The sequence below is a fragment of the Aedes aegypti genome, chromosome 3 (genome assembly GCF_002204515.2).
Source record: "Aedes aegypti strain LVP_AGWG chromosome 3, AaegL5.0 Primary Assembly, whole genome shotgun sequence".
NCBI classification, from domain to species: Eukaryota; Metazoa; Arthropoda; class Insecta; order Diptera; family Culicidae; genus Aedes; species Aedes aegypti.
Window position 1 is genome coordinate 20387552 of NC_035109.1, and position 18304 is coordinate 20405855.

The 18304-nt window shown below is 36.0% G+C and overlaps 1 protein-coding gene across 1 annotated transcript in view; it reads right to left on the minus strand.

Annotated features, from left to right (window-relative positions):
- Window positions 1-18304, minus strand: part of LOC5566756 (hemicentin-2) — a 161263-nt gene that overhangs the window by 4100 nt on the left and 138859 nt on the right. The window contains exon 4 of the mRNA XM_021851256.1: window positions 12164-12374. Within this exon, the coding sequence (XP_021706948.1) occupies window positions 12164-12374 (211 nt within the window). The remainder of the gene's footprint in view (window positions 1-12163; window positions 12375-18304) is intronic.

Below are 18304 nucleotides of genomic sequence, written 5' to 3' on the forward strand. Positions count from 1 at the left end.
GTTGAACGCTACCCAAATGTTGAACGATCTGTACAAACCATGTTAAAACAGGAAATTGAACCATTTTCAAACAGTCACAATAAATTATACAGATTATTTTGTAAGTTAGCTGTACTATTGGACACAATAAATTTAATTAGAACATCAATTTCTGAAACGAAATATTTATTGAAATTTTTATCGGTAGGTGGAACGAAAATTTCAATTCTCTTAAAAAATAACTTAGGCTGGGGCTGCTATGAAATAAGCTGTATGGTAAAACATACTACGTATATTGGGTTAAGCACCTATTCACGATATCAGTAAAAGTCTATTTTAGTTATTTTCTAAACATCCGTACAATTAACTCGTATCTATTAATTACATAAAATCATTTTCAATTGCACTTTCGTTTCACGTACATTTTCCATTTGTTGAACACTAGCATTACATGAAAGGCTTGGTTACATCAACAGTATTGCCAGATTTTTTATTTTTGTACCAAACACCTATATTGAAATGGAATATTGCATTACACAATATAGTATTGTTTTTTGCTTTAAATATCTGTTGAATAATTATTATAAAAAATCCTATAATGGCGTATGTTGCAATGGTGAAAAACGCGACTCAGAAAACTATAATTAATTGCATCCCATTCCCATAGCTTTTCTGATTCTTTTTTTTTCGAAATTCACTATCTTCACTATGGCATCAATGCCATCACCGTTTGTTTGTTTACACCATGATAGAAATTTCGCATCGGCAGCCGATTTATCCGGATTATAACCTCAATCTCGCGATTGATGCTGTAATATCGAAAATAATGTACATTAGGAGAAGCCGCTAAAGTCTATGGAGTGTCGTAGGGAACGATTCACTTCCGTTTCAGACCAGAGTGGTCGGGGAAAGTGCTTCGTGGACCTAACCCTGGCCTCACAACCGACGAGGAGCGCGAACTTACAAGTTGAATGAATGCGGGAGTAAAACGGTCAACATTTAGCGACAATCGTTCAACATTAGGATAAGATGAATTATGTATGTGTTCAACAATTGGGTATAGAACTATCTTTTTAAATATATATTTTTTCAATTAAAAATGGACATTACCGTATTAAAAATGTTACAGAAATAATGTTAAACAATCGTATACGGTGTTCAATGCTTTTTTAGCAACCTTTCTATCAAAATTTCCATGAAAATCAAATAACAAAAAAAAAACGTCTATCTTAACCGTTCAACATTTGGCGATTTACCCTATATCCGTATTTTTTATCACACAGAGCACTTATTTATTGTTTGTTTTGGGTTTTATCATCGTCGATTGATATCTATCGATTTTATTGATGTTTTTCGGCGTTCACTGAAAAACATCAATAAAATCAAAAGATCCTTATTCTTTGTTTTTCTGCTAGAAATATAACGAACATTTCTAACGTAAAAAAATTACATAAGGTTTTGACAAATTTCCAAAGAGTTTTTTAATTAAATCATTTGACGGCATATTCTGACGACAAGTGAATTTGCATCAAAATCTTAAACATGAGTTTTGCGAAACAGATCTCAAAAATGTTTGTTCTCAAACACTCAGTTTGAGTGTGAGTCTACCAACACTGCTGATTATTAGAGATATATAAGAGAGAATTTATGCCAAGCTCGTCTGATTTCAGATGTTTATTGAATATGGATTCGAAAGATTCTCAAAAACAACGGGCATTTGTTTTGAATTTTGTAAAAAAATGCTTAAAAGCGATAAAAATATTTGAGTTAAGGATGATTTCAAGCCGAAGAGCTATTCTCACAAAACACGAATGAAGTGTCCTAAAGAAAACGGTAGTAATAAAGGTCACACTTTTATTTTCAATCCAGAGGGAATTTTTCTAGATCAAGTGAGAGATTACCTTCCAATCCGAGAAAAAATTGTTAGAAATAATTAAAGTATTAAGAGAGCTTCTATCAGAGTGCATATACCTATCATAATATATTCAAGATAGTGTGCAATGACGTGAACAAGTATTATGATGAGGAGGTTAGGAGTTTATGTATAATAGTTTGAAGAACAAACAGAAGGAGTAGTGCTTGATCCGTTGAATCTGTTGCATGGTCCTTTGTGGGCGAGTGACGGAATCCGGATCAATTGTGTCCGGTTCGCGTTTCGCGGAAGAAAAAACCAAGTGTGCCGGTGAGAAAAAACAAACAAAACGTGTCAATAGTGCTTGATCCGTTGAATCTGTTGCATGCTCCTTTGTGGGCGAGCGACGGAATCCGGATCGTGTCCGGTTCGCATAGTAGCCGCACTATCGATCATCCGTGTATATGTTCACGTATTCATTTAAAATTATATCTTTATCGTTTACCAAAACGAATCCTTTCCCATATCCAAACTCCCAGTGTTTTCTTGTGGAAGTGCAGAGGACTCCTCGCTTTCTGTAAAGCAAGTAACACGTCAACATTTCCCTTCCATTCCCAAATTGACCTGCATTCGGACGCAGCTGGCGCCGGTATTGTTTATTATAATAATGAGAGCACCAGTACTACACATTGAGGATGCTTCTGATCCCGAGTAGTGTCTGTTGGTTCCCTGTGTAAGTACAGCTGTTCTTGCAATAACGGAGTAGTAACTGCGGGCGGTCAATCATGCTCAAGCTCTTGCTCATGCTCAATAGTTTGAAGCACAAACAGAAGGTGCTTACAAGATCGTCATTTTATGTCACTAACACAAAAAAAAATCTAAGACAACTGTGGAGATGCAGAGGTGATCTCGGTTTCTCGTAAAAATACACAGTGGGAAATCATGGACCCAAAATAGCATGCGCCTTAATGCGCTTCTCTACATATTCCATGAGAAAAACGTCAAAGAATCGAATGGTGACCGTTATCCATTCACAGGAATTCTGTAAAAGTTAACGTTTTACGTCATTTTGTCCTAGTTATCGCTATTTTTCTGGAATAATCAACTGATTGCAGCTAGCCTACTATATGTTTCCTGGCGTTGAAAAATGTAACAATAACAGCAAGAGACCTTATTTTGCTTTTCAATTAGATTTTACGATTTTCAAGAGTATTTACAACTGATAGCCGCTACTCAAATTATACATTTCCATAGTAGAATCATCAGGAGAATGCAGTAGATCATATTTCAACCCATTTCACCCCATTTAGTCTTGAAATTTTGATTTTTATTAATATTCAAAAATATTATGGCAGTGTTTTAGGACAAAATAGGGAAAACTGTATCCAACCCAAGACTCTAAATGAAATGTGCTCCATTGTATTTTCAGGTTGAATCTACAGTCATACCTCGATATAACGTAACCTCGATATAACGTAACCTCTTTATAACGTAACTCGACATAACGTAATTTTTACCTCGATATAACGTAACTTTTATTTTGGCTCCCATTTATTTTTACAATTTTTATTAAAAACATGGTTTATGAACGGCAATAAACATTTTTCAAGATTCAAACACCAACCAATACTAATTCAGAACGATGCAAGCGTTTACTATCACTGAATACAGTCATAAATCGGTATCAAGTGAGCTTTACAAATGTGAAGCAATGACAAAATGTAAGTTTCAAAATTGAGCTTATAATTTTAAAACTTACAATTTGTCATTGCTTTACATTTGTATACATCATTTTTCTTTTTTTTTGCTGCATTTACGCTCCCACTGGAACTAAGCCTGCTACTCACTTCAATTTTATATGAAAAATTTAATAACTATTAATTTAGACTTTGCATTCAAAAAGACTATACACCCGATTCTGTTTTTGCACGGATTTTTTTTTCGATATAGGGTGCTGATTATGAATGATACCCGTGCCATCCCAAATCTATGCAATCACCGTGTACGCTACAAAATGTTGATTCCTATCGAGCCCTGAAGAAGATCCCAACAACTGGATCGAAACGTTGGCAATGATTTAAAATAATCAATGTTTAATAATGTTTAGCTATTGCTTTAGGAAATCTTACAGATATTCTTTAAATTATTTCTCCAAGAATTTGATGTTTCATCATGGATTTTAACTAGAATCATTCCGAGGATGCTTCCAGAGATTCCTCCAGTAATTTCTCCACTCATCTTATTTCAAACCCTCCTGATATTCATGTTTAACGCTTTAAACATATTTTTAACTCTTCAGTCGTCGCGTGGTTTGCCACCGTGAGAACCACCACGCTGATGTTGTACAAAATACAATAGCGCGACAACTGAAGTGTTAAAATAATTCCGACAGCAATCTCCCAGGAATTTGACTAATTAACTCTCCTGATATTCGTGAATAAAAACTTCTGAGATTTTCTTCAGAAATGATTCCAGGGATTTTCATAGATTCCTCCAAGAGTTTCTAGAAACATTAGATTAGTATTGACTTAACGAATTCTCGTCCTAATCGTCGTAATTGAATTCCTCCAAGAATATTTCCAGAATAAGTCCAAGGACTGTTTTCAAAGAATTTTAGGGATTTCAAATTCAAGGATGTTTAATTTCTCTAATAGTGTTTTTTTCCGAATATATCTATGCCTTTGATATAGAATTTCACCTAGAACTTTCTCCAGGATATAAAGTGGATTAAAAGACACGGACACCGTCTTCAGCCATTTAGCTGCACAGACTGTAACTTAACACTAGACAACGGACAAGCATGCTCCAATGGTACAGCCGAGAAACATTCCTGACGAAAAGCTTCAATGGCTGCAGCGGGAATCGAACCCACACCTCATGACACGATGCGCTCATTGCCTGACGACACTAACCGCACGGCCACGAAGCCCACCAACTATTAATTCTTCAAAACAGTCCGCCTATGATACCTTATTTTTTCCGGAGTATAGAGATTCATTAATTATTCCAGTAATTATTCATGAATTCTTCCAGCGGCTCTTTAAAAGGAATCCAGTAATAATTCTTGGAATGCTCTAGTAATTATTAAATAAACTTGTATTTGGCCCAAATTCTGAAAAACAATCTTCTAGGAATATCTCCAGCAATTTCTTTATTAACTTCTGCAGCACTTTCTCCAAATGTTAATGCAAGAATAATTCTATGTACTACTTAAGTTTCTTCAAGGAATTCCATCGGGAATTTCTTAAAAAAAGTTCTTTAAAATTTTTTCAGTGAGTTCTTCAAGCTATCCTTAAAGTATTGGTCTACAGATTTTTTGTATTACAAAAATATATTCATGAATTTGTCCAAAACTGATCAAGTTCCTCAGATCTCCCAGAGAATTCTCTTAGAATAATGCCGATAATCCCACTACTTATTCTTTTTTCATGGAAAATCCCTCTTGTTTTAATGAAGTTTTTTAGTGATTACTTCGTAAATTCTCTTATACATTTTCTAAAGAATTCTTGGTAAACTTAGTCTAAAATTCTGTCAAGAAACTACAAAAAGATTTGTTTGAAGAGTTCCTCATGAAAACAAATTCTTCAAATTCCATAATTGCCTGCTAGAAATGGTCATGGACGACTCAACATTAACTTTATTTTTTAAAGATTTCTGAAAGACCGCATTTATAAAATTTTCTCTTAGAGTTTCTCAAAGTGTTCAAGGATTTCACTAAAGATATTTTCGTAATACATTTCTTTGAAGATTACTACAATAGATTACAAAAAAATAAAAATGAAAAGAAAAATATGAAAAAAATAACTCGGGAAAACATTTAAAAAAAAATTGTAAGAAAGACTGAAAATGCCTGCTAGGTCAATAACATCAATTTTAGAACTATATTCTCATAAAACAATGCATGTTGAAGGAAATTTGGAAAAAAAAATTCTGCTTCGATATAACGTAACCTCGATATAACGTAACGAAAATAAAAATCAAGTTACGTTATATCGAGGTATTACTGTACTTCAAAAAATGGAACATTAAACACAAATATTAGAACATATCAATTCGAGGCTAATTTGAGTGAAGTGGGGATCCTGTAACACTTCCCCAAATACCATTACCCAGAAATGGCTTTCGAAGTATTTATCACCGATCACGTCATAGGGTTAGTTGGACAAACTGTATTTCGCGTGAAATAATAAGACTCCGTTTATGGATTAATGTTCCATGGATCACTGTTGAAAATGGTTCGGAAAATATTTTTTCTACTCCAAACTCCTTAGATTCCGCTTACTGTGATCGATCTAATTCATTTATATTCAATTTTAAATGACTTTATATACAGTTATTTCGGTTGTTCCACCAAATATTTCTTTTTTTCGCTCTCTTTACCATATAAAATTTGATTTATGATGAATATATCCTAAACCGTTGATTTTTCATGAATACTTTGAAGCAAACACAGTCAGATCATTAAATTTGGCATATATTAGCTGAATTCACCAAAGAGCTATCTCGATTTTCAAGTTATGAACGATTTTCGTTAAAAAACAGATAATTTTCAAAATCCAATTGATCTCTACAAACAAAAAACTTCCTCACAGTTGTTTCACCATAACCAGAAAAAAAAGATTATCTTTTTAATGGCGATAAGAGATTGAGAATCCATTTACGCCTTTCAGAGATATCGGCATTAAATACGTACAGAATTTGTACGAAGAAATTCTCGAATAACTCTGCAACAATGAGAAATAGAACCGTAGTTTCTTGCAGTGTTGCATTTGAACCCGTTCAATTTGCGTTCCAGTTCAAACTTTTGAGTGAGTGATCAAGTAGTAGGGTGGGGCTTATTTCCAAAAATCTTCCGTAGTCAGGATTTACAAAGTGGAAAATGATCATCGGTCCCAAAATAACATCCTGTGAAAAAATTAGAATTTTTGGTGAAGGTTTAGAGGTGGCGCAAAGGGCCTAAGTGCAGCTTTCCCATTTTAGTGAGCTCTGGAAAATTTTGGTACGCTTTTTTGCTTGTTTTGGTGATTTAAGGACCCTTAAGGGCAAAAAATCACCTTAAAATTGCGATATCTCCACTCCCTTAGATGATATTTGACGAAATATATTTTATTCACTCGATTTTTGGTCCTTGAATAGGTTACGCTGACTGATTACTATGAACCCCGAATAAGCATATGAATAGCTGGGGAGGATTCCTACGCTAGTAGAATGGAACAAAGAGCAAAAAAGAATGAGAGAAAGAACAAAGAATACAGAAGAATGTAAGGAGGGTGGGTTAAACAAGTGGGAGGGTGTAACTGACGATATTATATTGTAATGAACTGCGGAACCGTGAAAATATCTTGGTTACAACTCGGTTGTATGTTTTGCAGCGGTCCCTTTCGATAAATTGCTATCAACATTCAGGAAAAAAGCAACCGATCGATTATTGAACTAAAGCAGTAAAGTGTATTTATGGACATGCATTTATCTATATCTACCAGGATGATGAACAATGATGAAACTTCGCATGGAGTTGAGAACATTTTAGCCGTGACTGCAATTTTTCCTTAAAGAGTAATCTAAAATCGTATGCATGGGTCGGAAACTAGAGATGGGTCAATAAGTGGTGCTCTTCCCCTACTTGAAGAAAAATTGCTCGGAATATTTCCTGCCCATACTCGCATAACAGTCCCATATGCTATGGGATTTCCCATATGAATGGGACTGTTATGCGAGTATGGGCAGTTTCTGAAGTTGTTAATATTAAATAGAAGCCAATATAATCATCGTTTTCTACTGCAATTTTTCTCCATTGCGTAAAATCGAGATTTTTCAAGATTCCTCAGTTACACTCAATATATCACTAGTTTCACCCTCCCGCTTGTTTAATCCACCCCAACTTACATTCTTCTGTGTTCTTTGTTCTCTCTCATTCTTCTTTGCTCTTTGTTCCATTCTACTAGCATAGGAATCCTCCCCAGCTATTCATATGCTTATTCGGGGTTCATAGTAATCAGTCAGCGATAGGTAACGGCCAAAGGGCCAAAAAATCGCATGAATAAAATATATTTCGTCAAATATCATCTAAAGGAGTGGAGATATCGCAATTTGAAGGTGATTTTTTGCCCCTAATGGTCCAAAAGCGTTCGTTTTAGATATATTGATCAAGTCGCTTGCCCTTGCATGGGCGAGTGATGAACACTTGTTCGGCGTACAATGCGATTATCAAATTATATCGCGAATCCGATAAGGCGTGATTATATCATGGATCGCATCACCAACCATTCGTGACTCCCAGATCTTTACCTTATTCCACTAACCCAATATCCTTTCCATGACAACTGTGGAGATGTTGAGGTATACTCGGTCTCTAGTAACAACGGTTGTCTAACTAATATTCCTTCCCTTCCCCGATGACCTTAAGGACGTGGCCGGCGCCGTTATTGACTTTGAAAATTTGAGCTCTCCATTTGTGCACATTGAAGAATGGTAAGCTAATCCCAAGTCCCATTCATAAATTCCCTGTGCAACTTCGATTGTTCTGGTCAATCACGGAGTAGCAACTACGAATTGTGCGGTCATCTATGCTCATGCTTATGCTCATGCTTATTGTGAATTTCGAAGTGAACGGGCCGTTCTTGCACGAAAGTTCAATGCTTACTAGTTTCTCGTGCAAAATTAGAACGCGTTTAGTTCACTTTTGGCTCACGTTCAGTTCAAAATGCATTACTGGTTTCTTGGGTAAAAAGTTGCGCTATCAAAAGTCCTAAAATTTCTTGGAACATAGTTTTTGCGGAAAATTATCGTATAAAAAGTTGTCTAGAAAAAACTGATTATCCAGGACCACACTAACTTATTTGTTAAAAAATCATAACTCGTGAACCATAAGAGATAGAAATTTAGGTTCTTTGGCAAAGTTGCTCCAAATCGGTTGTTCAAAAATATTGAAGAGCCCCCTCATTTCATATCACTGAAAAAAAAATCTGAAAGATATGGAGAAGCATTGCCGAAGACACCATATGTCTAATATTGACGGTTTAAGCGCAATCATTTTTGTCTTCCTAGACTAACATTTGGAAATGCTCAAAGTTTTTTTACTTTTTTTTATAATACATTGCAAATTGGGCATATTTTAGGGAAAAAAAGTTTTTCTAACATCGATTTTGTTAAGTCCAAAAAGAATTTTTATTATATTTTTATTTCACTTTCAATAGTCTAGTATGATCATGTTTTCAAGTGATAAATGAGTTTTAATCACCAAATAGATTATATTTGTTTTATTGGGAGTAGTTAAAAGAAATAAAACGGAATTGAACAGAGTTTTTCTTTAATTAAATATATTTGATCTCGCACCAAACCGCTTATGAGAAAATCAACTCCGTCTAACAATCCGATGGGTTATTATGGTTTGAAAGATATCATAATAATATTTCATTTCTTATATGGCCAAAGCCAATCTCAACAGGTGTCTGGAAAGGGTCAATATTATGCTTAAGAAAAAAAATCGTGGTTTGTTTTTATCATGCATTATTATTTTTATTATTGCTATATATCCTAAAAAGTAGTATCTGCACATGAATATTTACATTATTTTTGGGTTTTACTGAATAAATTGAAAATGTTTGGTTCATCCAATGAATTGGTATACCGTTTGGCTGCAATTTGTGTATCACTAATAGGCATAAAACAATGGTATTTTTGAGTACCAGGCACAGTTTTAACCTTATCAAATATTTCCACCAATTCCTCCGACATTTTGACATATTGTTCATTAGATATAAAACAGAAATTTAATTTGGTGATACATGTATCAGATTGTTTCACTGCCCAGTCGAATAGTTCTCTGTTTCCATAGTCTTTTGCAAGACTTGCTCTTTTTGACATTCGCTTGAGAGTGCCACCAGTAGCGTCACAGGGGCCTTTGCCGTGGGATGTGGCAAAAAAGTGCAACACTGCTTCCAATCCATGTGTTTTCTTGAAATTACATAAGCTGTCATTTTTTTATTTTTATAATGAGCTGCATGGAGCAGATGGAGCTGACATAAAAATAACTTTTGGGAAATTTATTTTTTGTTTAACAACATTTATCAATTTTGAAATAAATAGCTGAACTACTACTGTGTCATGGGTCAACACTTCTGGTAGTTTTCCAATTTATTATCTTTTTTATGGTAAATCTCGAATGGGTGTATCGTTGCTTGGGAATTATTCCAGTGATATCCTTGAAGAGCGTATTGTATGATAAAACTATAATTTTCAGAAAAGTCGCTAATTATCAGTATTTCACCTTGTTTTAAGGAGTTTTTTTTTGTTTCGTAGAAAAGAAGACTGTTCTTTGCAAATAAAATCATGAGTTATTAGCTTATCAACTTTCTCCATGAAATACGTAACAAATTCTTCAACAGGCTTTCTGGTTCTGGTTCTGGTGATCGGTGGTGAACCATTGCTGAAAAACTACATCTTCTCTATCGCTTTCCTCTAAAAGCGAGATTAGTTCTCCTGTCATATAAAAATCCGTCGGATTGTTAGTCGGAGTTGATTTTTTCATAGGCAGAGGCGAAGTCCATTGATTGCCTTCATTTAAAAAACATAATTCCGTTTTTTAAATATTCTCAATAAAAAATACAATCTATTTTCTGATTCAAACTCATTTATCACTTGAAAACACGATCATAGTTGACGGTTTAGAACAAACTCTTTGAAAAAAAAAATCAGTTTTGGGCCTGAAAAATTCGTTGTTAGAAAAACTTTTTTCCCTTAAATATGCCCAATTTGCAATGTTTGGACGACTTTTAGTAAACTTAATTGCGAAACTTTTTGCCTAAGAACGATCAAAATCTGAAACGGCTGTTTTTTTTCATATCGACTTTGTGGGCTTCGTGACCGTGCGGTTAGCGGCGTCAGCCGTTTAGGCGTTTTGTGCCACGAAGCGTGGGTTCGATTCCCACTGCAGTTGGTGGAAACTTTTCGTCAAACGAAAAATTCATCACTGGACTACTGGGTGTTCTATGTTGTCCGTTGCCTAATGTTCGTGATTGTTCAGTCTGAGCAGCCTTTGGCTGAAGACGGTGTAAATTGTCTTTTTTTTTTAAAGTTTTGAATATTTTTTTTTTCAGTGTAAAAATTGTTTTCTTATTTTTTCAATATTTGTTTCTAAAACTTCAGAAAATTTCACGACAGTCTCCCATACACCATACTTTTTTGTAGGTCTTACCGTTTTAGAGTTATACGAGATTATATAAAATAAAGTAAAAAAAAACTTTGACCCTTTCTAAATGTTAGTCTAGATCGATTTTGAAAAAACAAAGTATGTAAAGTATCTTAGTTTCACATACTTTAGACACCCAGAAAGTTTCATTGAATTCTGAAGGGGTGCTGCCCTTTGTCGAGTTGGCGTGAAATCCGTCATACAATAACAAAGCAGTATAATGATTTTTAGCGTAGATGTTCACTCAATCCACTTTTTTTAGTCATGAAGTTAGTTACATCTCGGAATACATTGAAACATTTTTTTTACTGTGAGTTTTTCTTTGGCTAGATTTTGGTATGCGCATACAAAAACCCATTTTCACTTATTTACCAGTGAGTAGGTGTTTTACTTTACTGGTATGATAAAATAACTCCGAACTTCTGACCGCCGGTGTTTGGAACTTGTTTAGATGGGTTTTATCTTGCAATGTTATCCCTCCCCCCATAAATAAGCAGAGCTGTAGCAGTAGACAATAAACATACTCTCATGATGTGTTGTGGATCATGTTTGTCACAGAGAGCGATAAGTGAGAGAAACTCTCCATTTTCTCAGAATTCTTCCCTAGATTTTGATGAATCTGATTTCAATTAGGGTAGAAGCACCGGTTTTGGCCATACGCCAGTTGTAGCCATAGGGGATTATACACCGTTTTACATAGCCAATCAGCATGAAACCTTTTGTGTTCAGTAGATCATATTCACATGATAGTGCTACATTCATTTACTTGTCCAAATTGTTTCAAAACATAAGAAAAACAATTAATTTTGCTTATAATTTTAACTCCCATACACCTAATTTGGCCAGGGCACTCCTAATTTGGCCACTCTCATGAGAAGTCAATGCGATTGGCCAATTTGGGAATCGAAGTTAAATCTCTGGCCGAAATTGGTTCCGTTTGCCTATATTGACCAACTGGATTTTCAAAGCGAAAAAGTGGATATAGCTCAGTTTTGATATTTTACACACATAATATGGATTGGAAGCTTGCGTTTGATATCTTTGTAGTATAAATACGGCTTCCCATTTAATTTTTATTGACATTTTCTCTTAGGCTGGCCAAAACCGGTGCTTTTACCCTAGTGCTTCAATTGTTGTCATACCTGTCACGTGCAGAAATACGGCCAAATTGATCTTGGGCTCGGTGTTGACCTGACACTCATAGATACCGCTATCCCGTGGCTGAGCATACGAAATCTTCAGATCCCAGTCGTCCGAGTCCGGCGGATGGTGCACGGAGAACCGCTGATCCCCGGTATAGGTGTGAGTGCCGGACGTCAGAATGTGCAGATCCCGTTTGCGCATCCAGGAAACCTGCCGGATGGAAAGGATATGGTTTTCATGTTAATTGGTTGTTATAGCGTTAATTGTCATATGCATTGAATTTTCTTCAGATAAAACTCATGCATTTAATGGGAAATAATTAAATGAATTCCATTACTGTTTCAAACTTCGTCAGAAAGTCAGAAGACAAACTTTTGCTTTATTTGGTGTCCCTTGATGGGCTACGAAAAAGTGTGATTGAACACACACAGACTCCCCGAGGGCGTTGGCCTCGCCTCCGATTTGATGTGACTCTAAGAGTAAATTAAATTTAATCGCCTTCGGATCCATTCACTGCGCGTGTAGGTTCGAGGCACTTAACGACAACTCGGCGGTAAATTTCCTCCTAATTCCAGGTACTTCTAAGCGAAGAGGAAGTTTTGATTTTTCCGGTGTGCGAACTCAACAACGGCACTTCCATTACGGTAATTGGCTTATTACGGCCGTTCGGGGCAGCCTGATGAAATATGATGCAATTTTTTCGACGGAGGGCGTTATAGCTCTAGTCCAGTATGAGGGTATACGATATGCTTTTTTATGGCGATACGAAACGACACTATATGTGAAATGTCAAGTATGGTTAATGACGAAATAAAACGATTTATGAAAATGTTTCGTGAAACTCGGTAAGAAATCCAAATATTCCAATTATTTTTCGTCACTATATGTTTTGTTGTTTGTCAATAAAAAAAATAAACACATAAAATGTTGTCTTGCCTTAACGTTTTGGTATATGTTTTTTTTTTTGACCGGAATCCTTACCTGCGAACCAATTCGAGGATTCAAAGCGTAAATAAGTTCATATATCGACTCAATTGATTAAACGATGAAAATAAGTTTGTTAAACAAGGTTTTAGATAATATACCAAATGAGGTTCAACTATTCGAAAATGAAAACCTGGAGGTCCGATTTCAAGGATTTGCAAAGCATTCTGTAGGGTTTCCAATGATTCCAATTTCCAATTTTCAACTAGAAAAAAATATACTTCAATCCAAATGAATAGGGGATAGGACCTTCTGCTTAAATTCGAAATACACATTTTAGCAGCTATGTTATATTGATCAATATCGAAGCCGACCATTTCCTGACAGTCAACTGGGATGGGGAATGAATGTTAGTGTGTAATGATTGTTGCTTCTAGAGACCGAGAAAACTCTGCAGCTCCACAATCACCACGGGCATTGCGCAGTATTAATAATCGAACGCCATTTTTTGGATTCATTCAAAATATCGCATGCCCTTAGTCCAATACCTGGCGAAGAATTCAGGTCCTCGATTCCCCTCTCCCATCCGGAGGAGGAAGATTCCCGAACGAACGACCCGATAATTGATCATGAATCACTTTGATAGACGGTACGTGAGATTCGCGGCGCTCCGGTGACAGAAGGCTCTTCTTGACGGCAGAAGTTTCGTCTCTTTTTTATAATTTTTCCCTCGTGTGAAATTTGCGCTAGGCCCATCAGACGTTGCAACCAAGACGCCAACAAATCCCGGAAAATGTTTTCGACTCTAACTTTTGTCACTGTGTGGCTCTTGGGTGCTCTGCCTTCTGGTGCCGTCGAACGACACTAATTAATTAGCGTGAAATTTATGGCAGCTTTGATTTAATCTACGCGCCGAGTTCAGTCCATATTTTTGATCGTGCAATTTTGCAGTCAGGAGAGAAGGGTCAATCAAATTGGGGAAGTGCGGAACACAACGAGAAGCGAAATTTCGTCGAAGAAGGTTGTTAAATTTTAGTGGTAGTAAATCCAAGAATGAGTACCTGCGTTGATGGCGAACACTCCTCGACCGGCAGTAATCAATTGATTGGATGCTGGGAAATGGTTTGTTGATTGGGTTGATGCTCGTGGACCGGTCTTACGGAGAATTCAGATAAGGTTTGGTGTAAGTTGATTATTTTTGATATTGCATTGTGGGAGCATGGAGCTAAATGTACTTTTAAACGCAGTATATATTCTCAGTTGATTTCAATGATTAGATTTTATTGGGTATCATAAGTTGTTTTTACAAATCAGATTATATAAATCTAGAAATCCTATGAGGGCGCATTGTATCTCATGCTGTGCGTCAACAAGTTCTTGCTGCTCTCGGAAATTTTTCAAACCACCTCAGTGCTTCTTTTTAATATCTATGCATCCTTTACGATCCTTCCACTATGGGCGGTTTCCATACAGACTGGCGGCCAAAAATATTTTTTTCCATTTCATGTCGTATTTATGAGTTTTATGATACAAATTTGATGTTTTATTTTCAAACACAAGTTTTCGAGACTAACTTTTGAATAGGGCCTATAGCGAAATATTAAACTTTGTTACTTATAATGCATATATGCCATTTATGCGATTAACGTTGTGCAAATCATTATAAATGTTAAAACATACATAGAAATGATGATTTGAATGATTTAGCGTCATTAAGTTATTTTCTGAATTAGTTTTTAGCTGTTTTCAATAGAAAATGGTTAAAAATATTGAAAAAATTCAAAAAGCCTTAAATTAAAAAAGTGCAAATTTGTGCAGCTAAACTCTTCACGATCCTTTAGTTTACATCTCAAAGAACCCTTGGAACTGAATTTAAGCCTGGGACAACTTGGGACAAAAAAGTACTCGATGTGTTAACTATAAGCTTATTCGATTTTTTTAACTGCTTTATAAAAAAACATCATAAAAGCCACTATTTTGAAGCTTTTTGTTATTTTTTTATTGTTTCTGGGAAGCTTTTTTTGTAAGCTTTCAAATGGTGTAAAAACATTTTACGTAAGTATTATAGAAAAAAAGTTATATTTATTTGAGTAAACCATAGTTTTTGTTAATAAAAACAAGTTTTTCTTCATAGGCTCAACTTTGGCATCTCATATCTGAGTGTGCAATGCAAATCATGCCCTAATATTTTGGGGATTTCTTAGCAGACATGTTTACAATGAAATGGCGAACAAGAATTGAAATTTGGGGCACATCACTTTTTTGATTATTGGCCACCTGATAAGCCATAGTGCCTTCTTTGGACCTGTTCCTTCGATTTTTCGTTGGACCCGTTGGCGAAAGCAGGCGGTAGTAATTCTTTTTGGACACCGTCGTGGGAAAAAAAAACCTCTTAGGAGGTCTCGTCTTCTATCATTTATTCACTAAGCATGGTTGCAACTACAAACAAAAGGAAGGGTGAATCTCTGAATTCACTACTTCCTTCCAAAAACGGAGAATGTAAAACTGTCACTTAACGTGGCAAGTATGGAAGAAAGGACCTTTCTCCGGAATGCGAACTTTCTTTCAAGGGTGAAATGAATAATAATGATAATTGTATCGAAATGAGCAATCAGTTCGATGCTCTAGACAAATTCCTTCCAAATCGCAGAGAAAGGAGACTGTCGCGTTTTGCCGGAAACTCTTAAAGATCGCGAACTTCTTCTCAAACGTCTTGAAGAGAAGAAGCACAATTTTTTTACTTATGACGACAAAACTGAACGTTTGTTTAAAGTCGTCTTGAAACGTCTCTCAAGTGACTATAAGTCACCTGAAGAGATCGAAAATGGAATAAACGATTTACTCTGATTTTCCCCAGTCCAAGTGATCATTATGAAAAAGAGGACCCAATCTGGCATTGTTCGGAAAGGGCTTTCTCAAGAATATTATTTAGTTCGCTTTAACTAAAAGGATCTAAATAATATTGAAGCTTTAGAAAAAGCTATGTTCGATGTCCTTGTGACATGGGAACATTTCCAGAAACCTGGAGGAAATTACCATAACCCCACTCAGAACCGTCGGTGCCAAAAGTGGGGTAATGGTACAAAAAGCCGCATAGATGCTAAATGCATGATTTGCGGAGGTTCTTAACTTGAAGGAAAATACAGATAAGTTCATATGCGCCAATTGCGGGGGCAATCATAAGTCTAATGTTTGGGCTTGCCCTTTGTGTAGGCGAGTCGTCGAGGCTCGTGCCAGGCAGATGAACAGTAATGTTCGTTACGATAACGGTCGTTTCCGGAATCTTCCTGGTTGAGTATCGAACAATGATCATTTTTCAGTTAACGATCGCTTGACCAAGAATCATTCCCATCAGGAAGATTATAATCATGCTCATTCACAAACTAATTTTAATCCGTCGGGTAGCCGTTCGAATGTATCTACCCAAGGAAAATCCTTTGCTGATATCGTAGCAGGTAATTTGAACTCCTCCCCTATTCATACTACGAGTAACCGTTCTAATTGTTTCAAATCAAATGAAAAAAAAACCAGATAACTTCTATTCCGCCTCTTCATCTACCGAAAATTTTAACGGAAAATCATCCGATAGTGTATCTACTTCAAGTAATATGTCTCCCTCTGATTATAATTTTCTAACTGAGAAATTGAATCAAATGATTGATGCAATGGTCAAAACCACCACTATGACTGAGAATTAGACTGATGCAAATTTCGAAATTTTTGCTCCCCTATGCTTAAACGATGTCAATTATGATAAAAATCATTCTCCCAAAATTTGAAGTGATTTCGAAAAAATTTGGTTGTGCACACGACATTTGAAGTTTATATAGAAATTACAATTGAAAAGGTGAACCTTTTGTGTTCAGTCCTCTAACTGCTCGTAGTAATAATCTATGGAAAAGTGAACATACTCTTCTCATTTGAAATCTTCCCAGCTGCAACTTTGCCGAAGACCATATTTTGATTGGACGTAAGGATAATTTGTTATCATTAATAACAAAGTCTAACTTATGCTGAGATGATCATTCATTTATTTTCAGAGCATCACTGCTTTTTGCTGTACAACACAGTAGCCTGGATTACATTGATCTATTCTTCCCGCCAGGAGCACCACTGTTGCCTGCCGAACAGTTGGAGAAGCATGCTACATGCAAACCAACTTTATGATGATGAATAACAATTTATCCTGCCGTCCAATCAAAATGTGGTCTTCAGCAAAGTTGTAGCTGAAAGGATATCACATGAGAAGAGTTTGTTCACTATTCCATAACATATTATGACGAACAGATAGAGGGCTGAGCACAAAAGGATGGCGTTTTCCATAGTAATCTCCATATAAACTTCAAATGGCGTGTGCACAGTCAAATTTCTTCCGAATCATTTCAAATTTTGGGAGGATGCTATTTATTATAATAAAAATTGTTTAAGCATAAGGGAGCTAAAATTTCAAAAATGTGCATCACTCTACTGAGCATCATTATTCGACACACCGTCACGTTCGGTTGTTCAGATGCGCGCTATCGAAAATACACGGTGAAATTACCGAGTATTTCGCGGTCGTAACGTGTACCTATCAGTACGTGAAGTGGTCTAGAATCCGGAAATAGTAAAGATATGACGACAATCGGCGAAAAAACAACTGAAATAAGTGAATTTGTGTGTGCATTACGTGCTGTGGGAGGCTAAATAAACAGCCATCAGCAGGCCAAAAATACCACCGTAAGCACCCACGACCTCTCGCAAACGGATTACTCGGGAGAAGAATCGGAGGTATCGGAGACACCTCCTAACTAGCGTCTTCGATAGCCCCACTCCTCAACAACGTTTGGACAACCATGAAGACCACGGCCCGACACGGACAATGAAAATGAAAATGAAGGCTGGTTTGTTTTTTTTTTTACTTTTATGCAATTTGTAAAGAATGAAAAATTGCTGCAAAAACTTTAAAGTAGATTATCACAATACCTGTTTTTTTTAATCCCTCATTTTCATGCCAGCTTCTACCACAAGTCTAAGAAAGCTTCTCGCCGGGCTAGTAGCAACTGAGTGCCTTAAACATGGGAAATTGAAGACCACTTGTCTAAAAGAGACCAAAAGGAACCAAAAAGAGTTCGGAAAGACAAAACAGGAGCCAAGAAAACAAAATGAAATCTAATAGGAGCCAGGAGACAGAAGTTTGTCTCTTCATAGCATCAAAGCAGACATTTCTTTAAGAT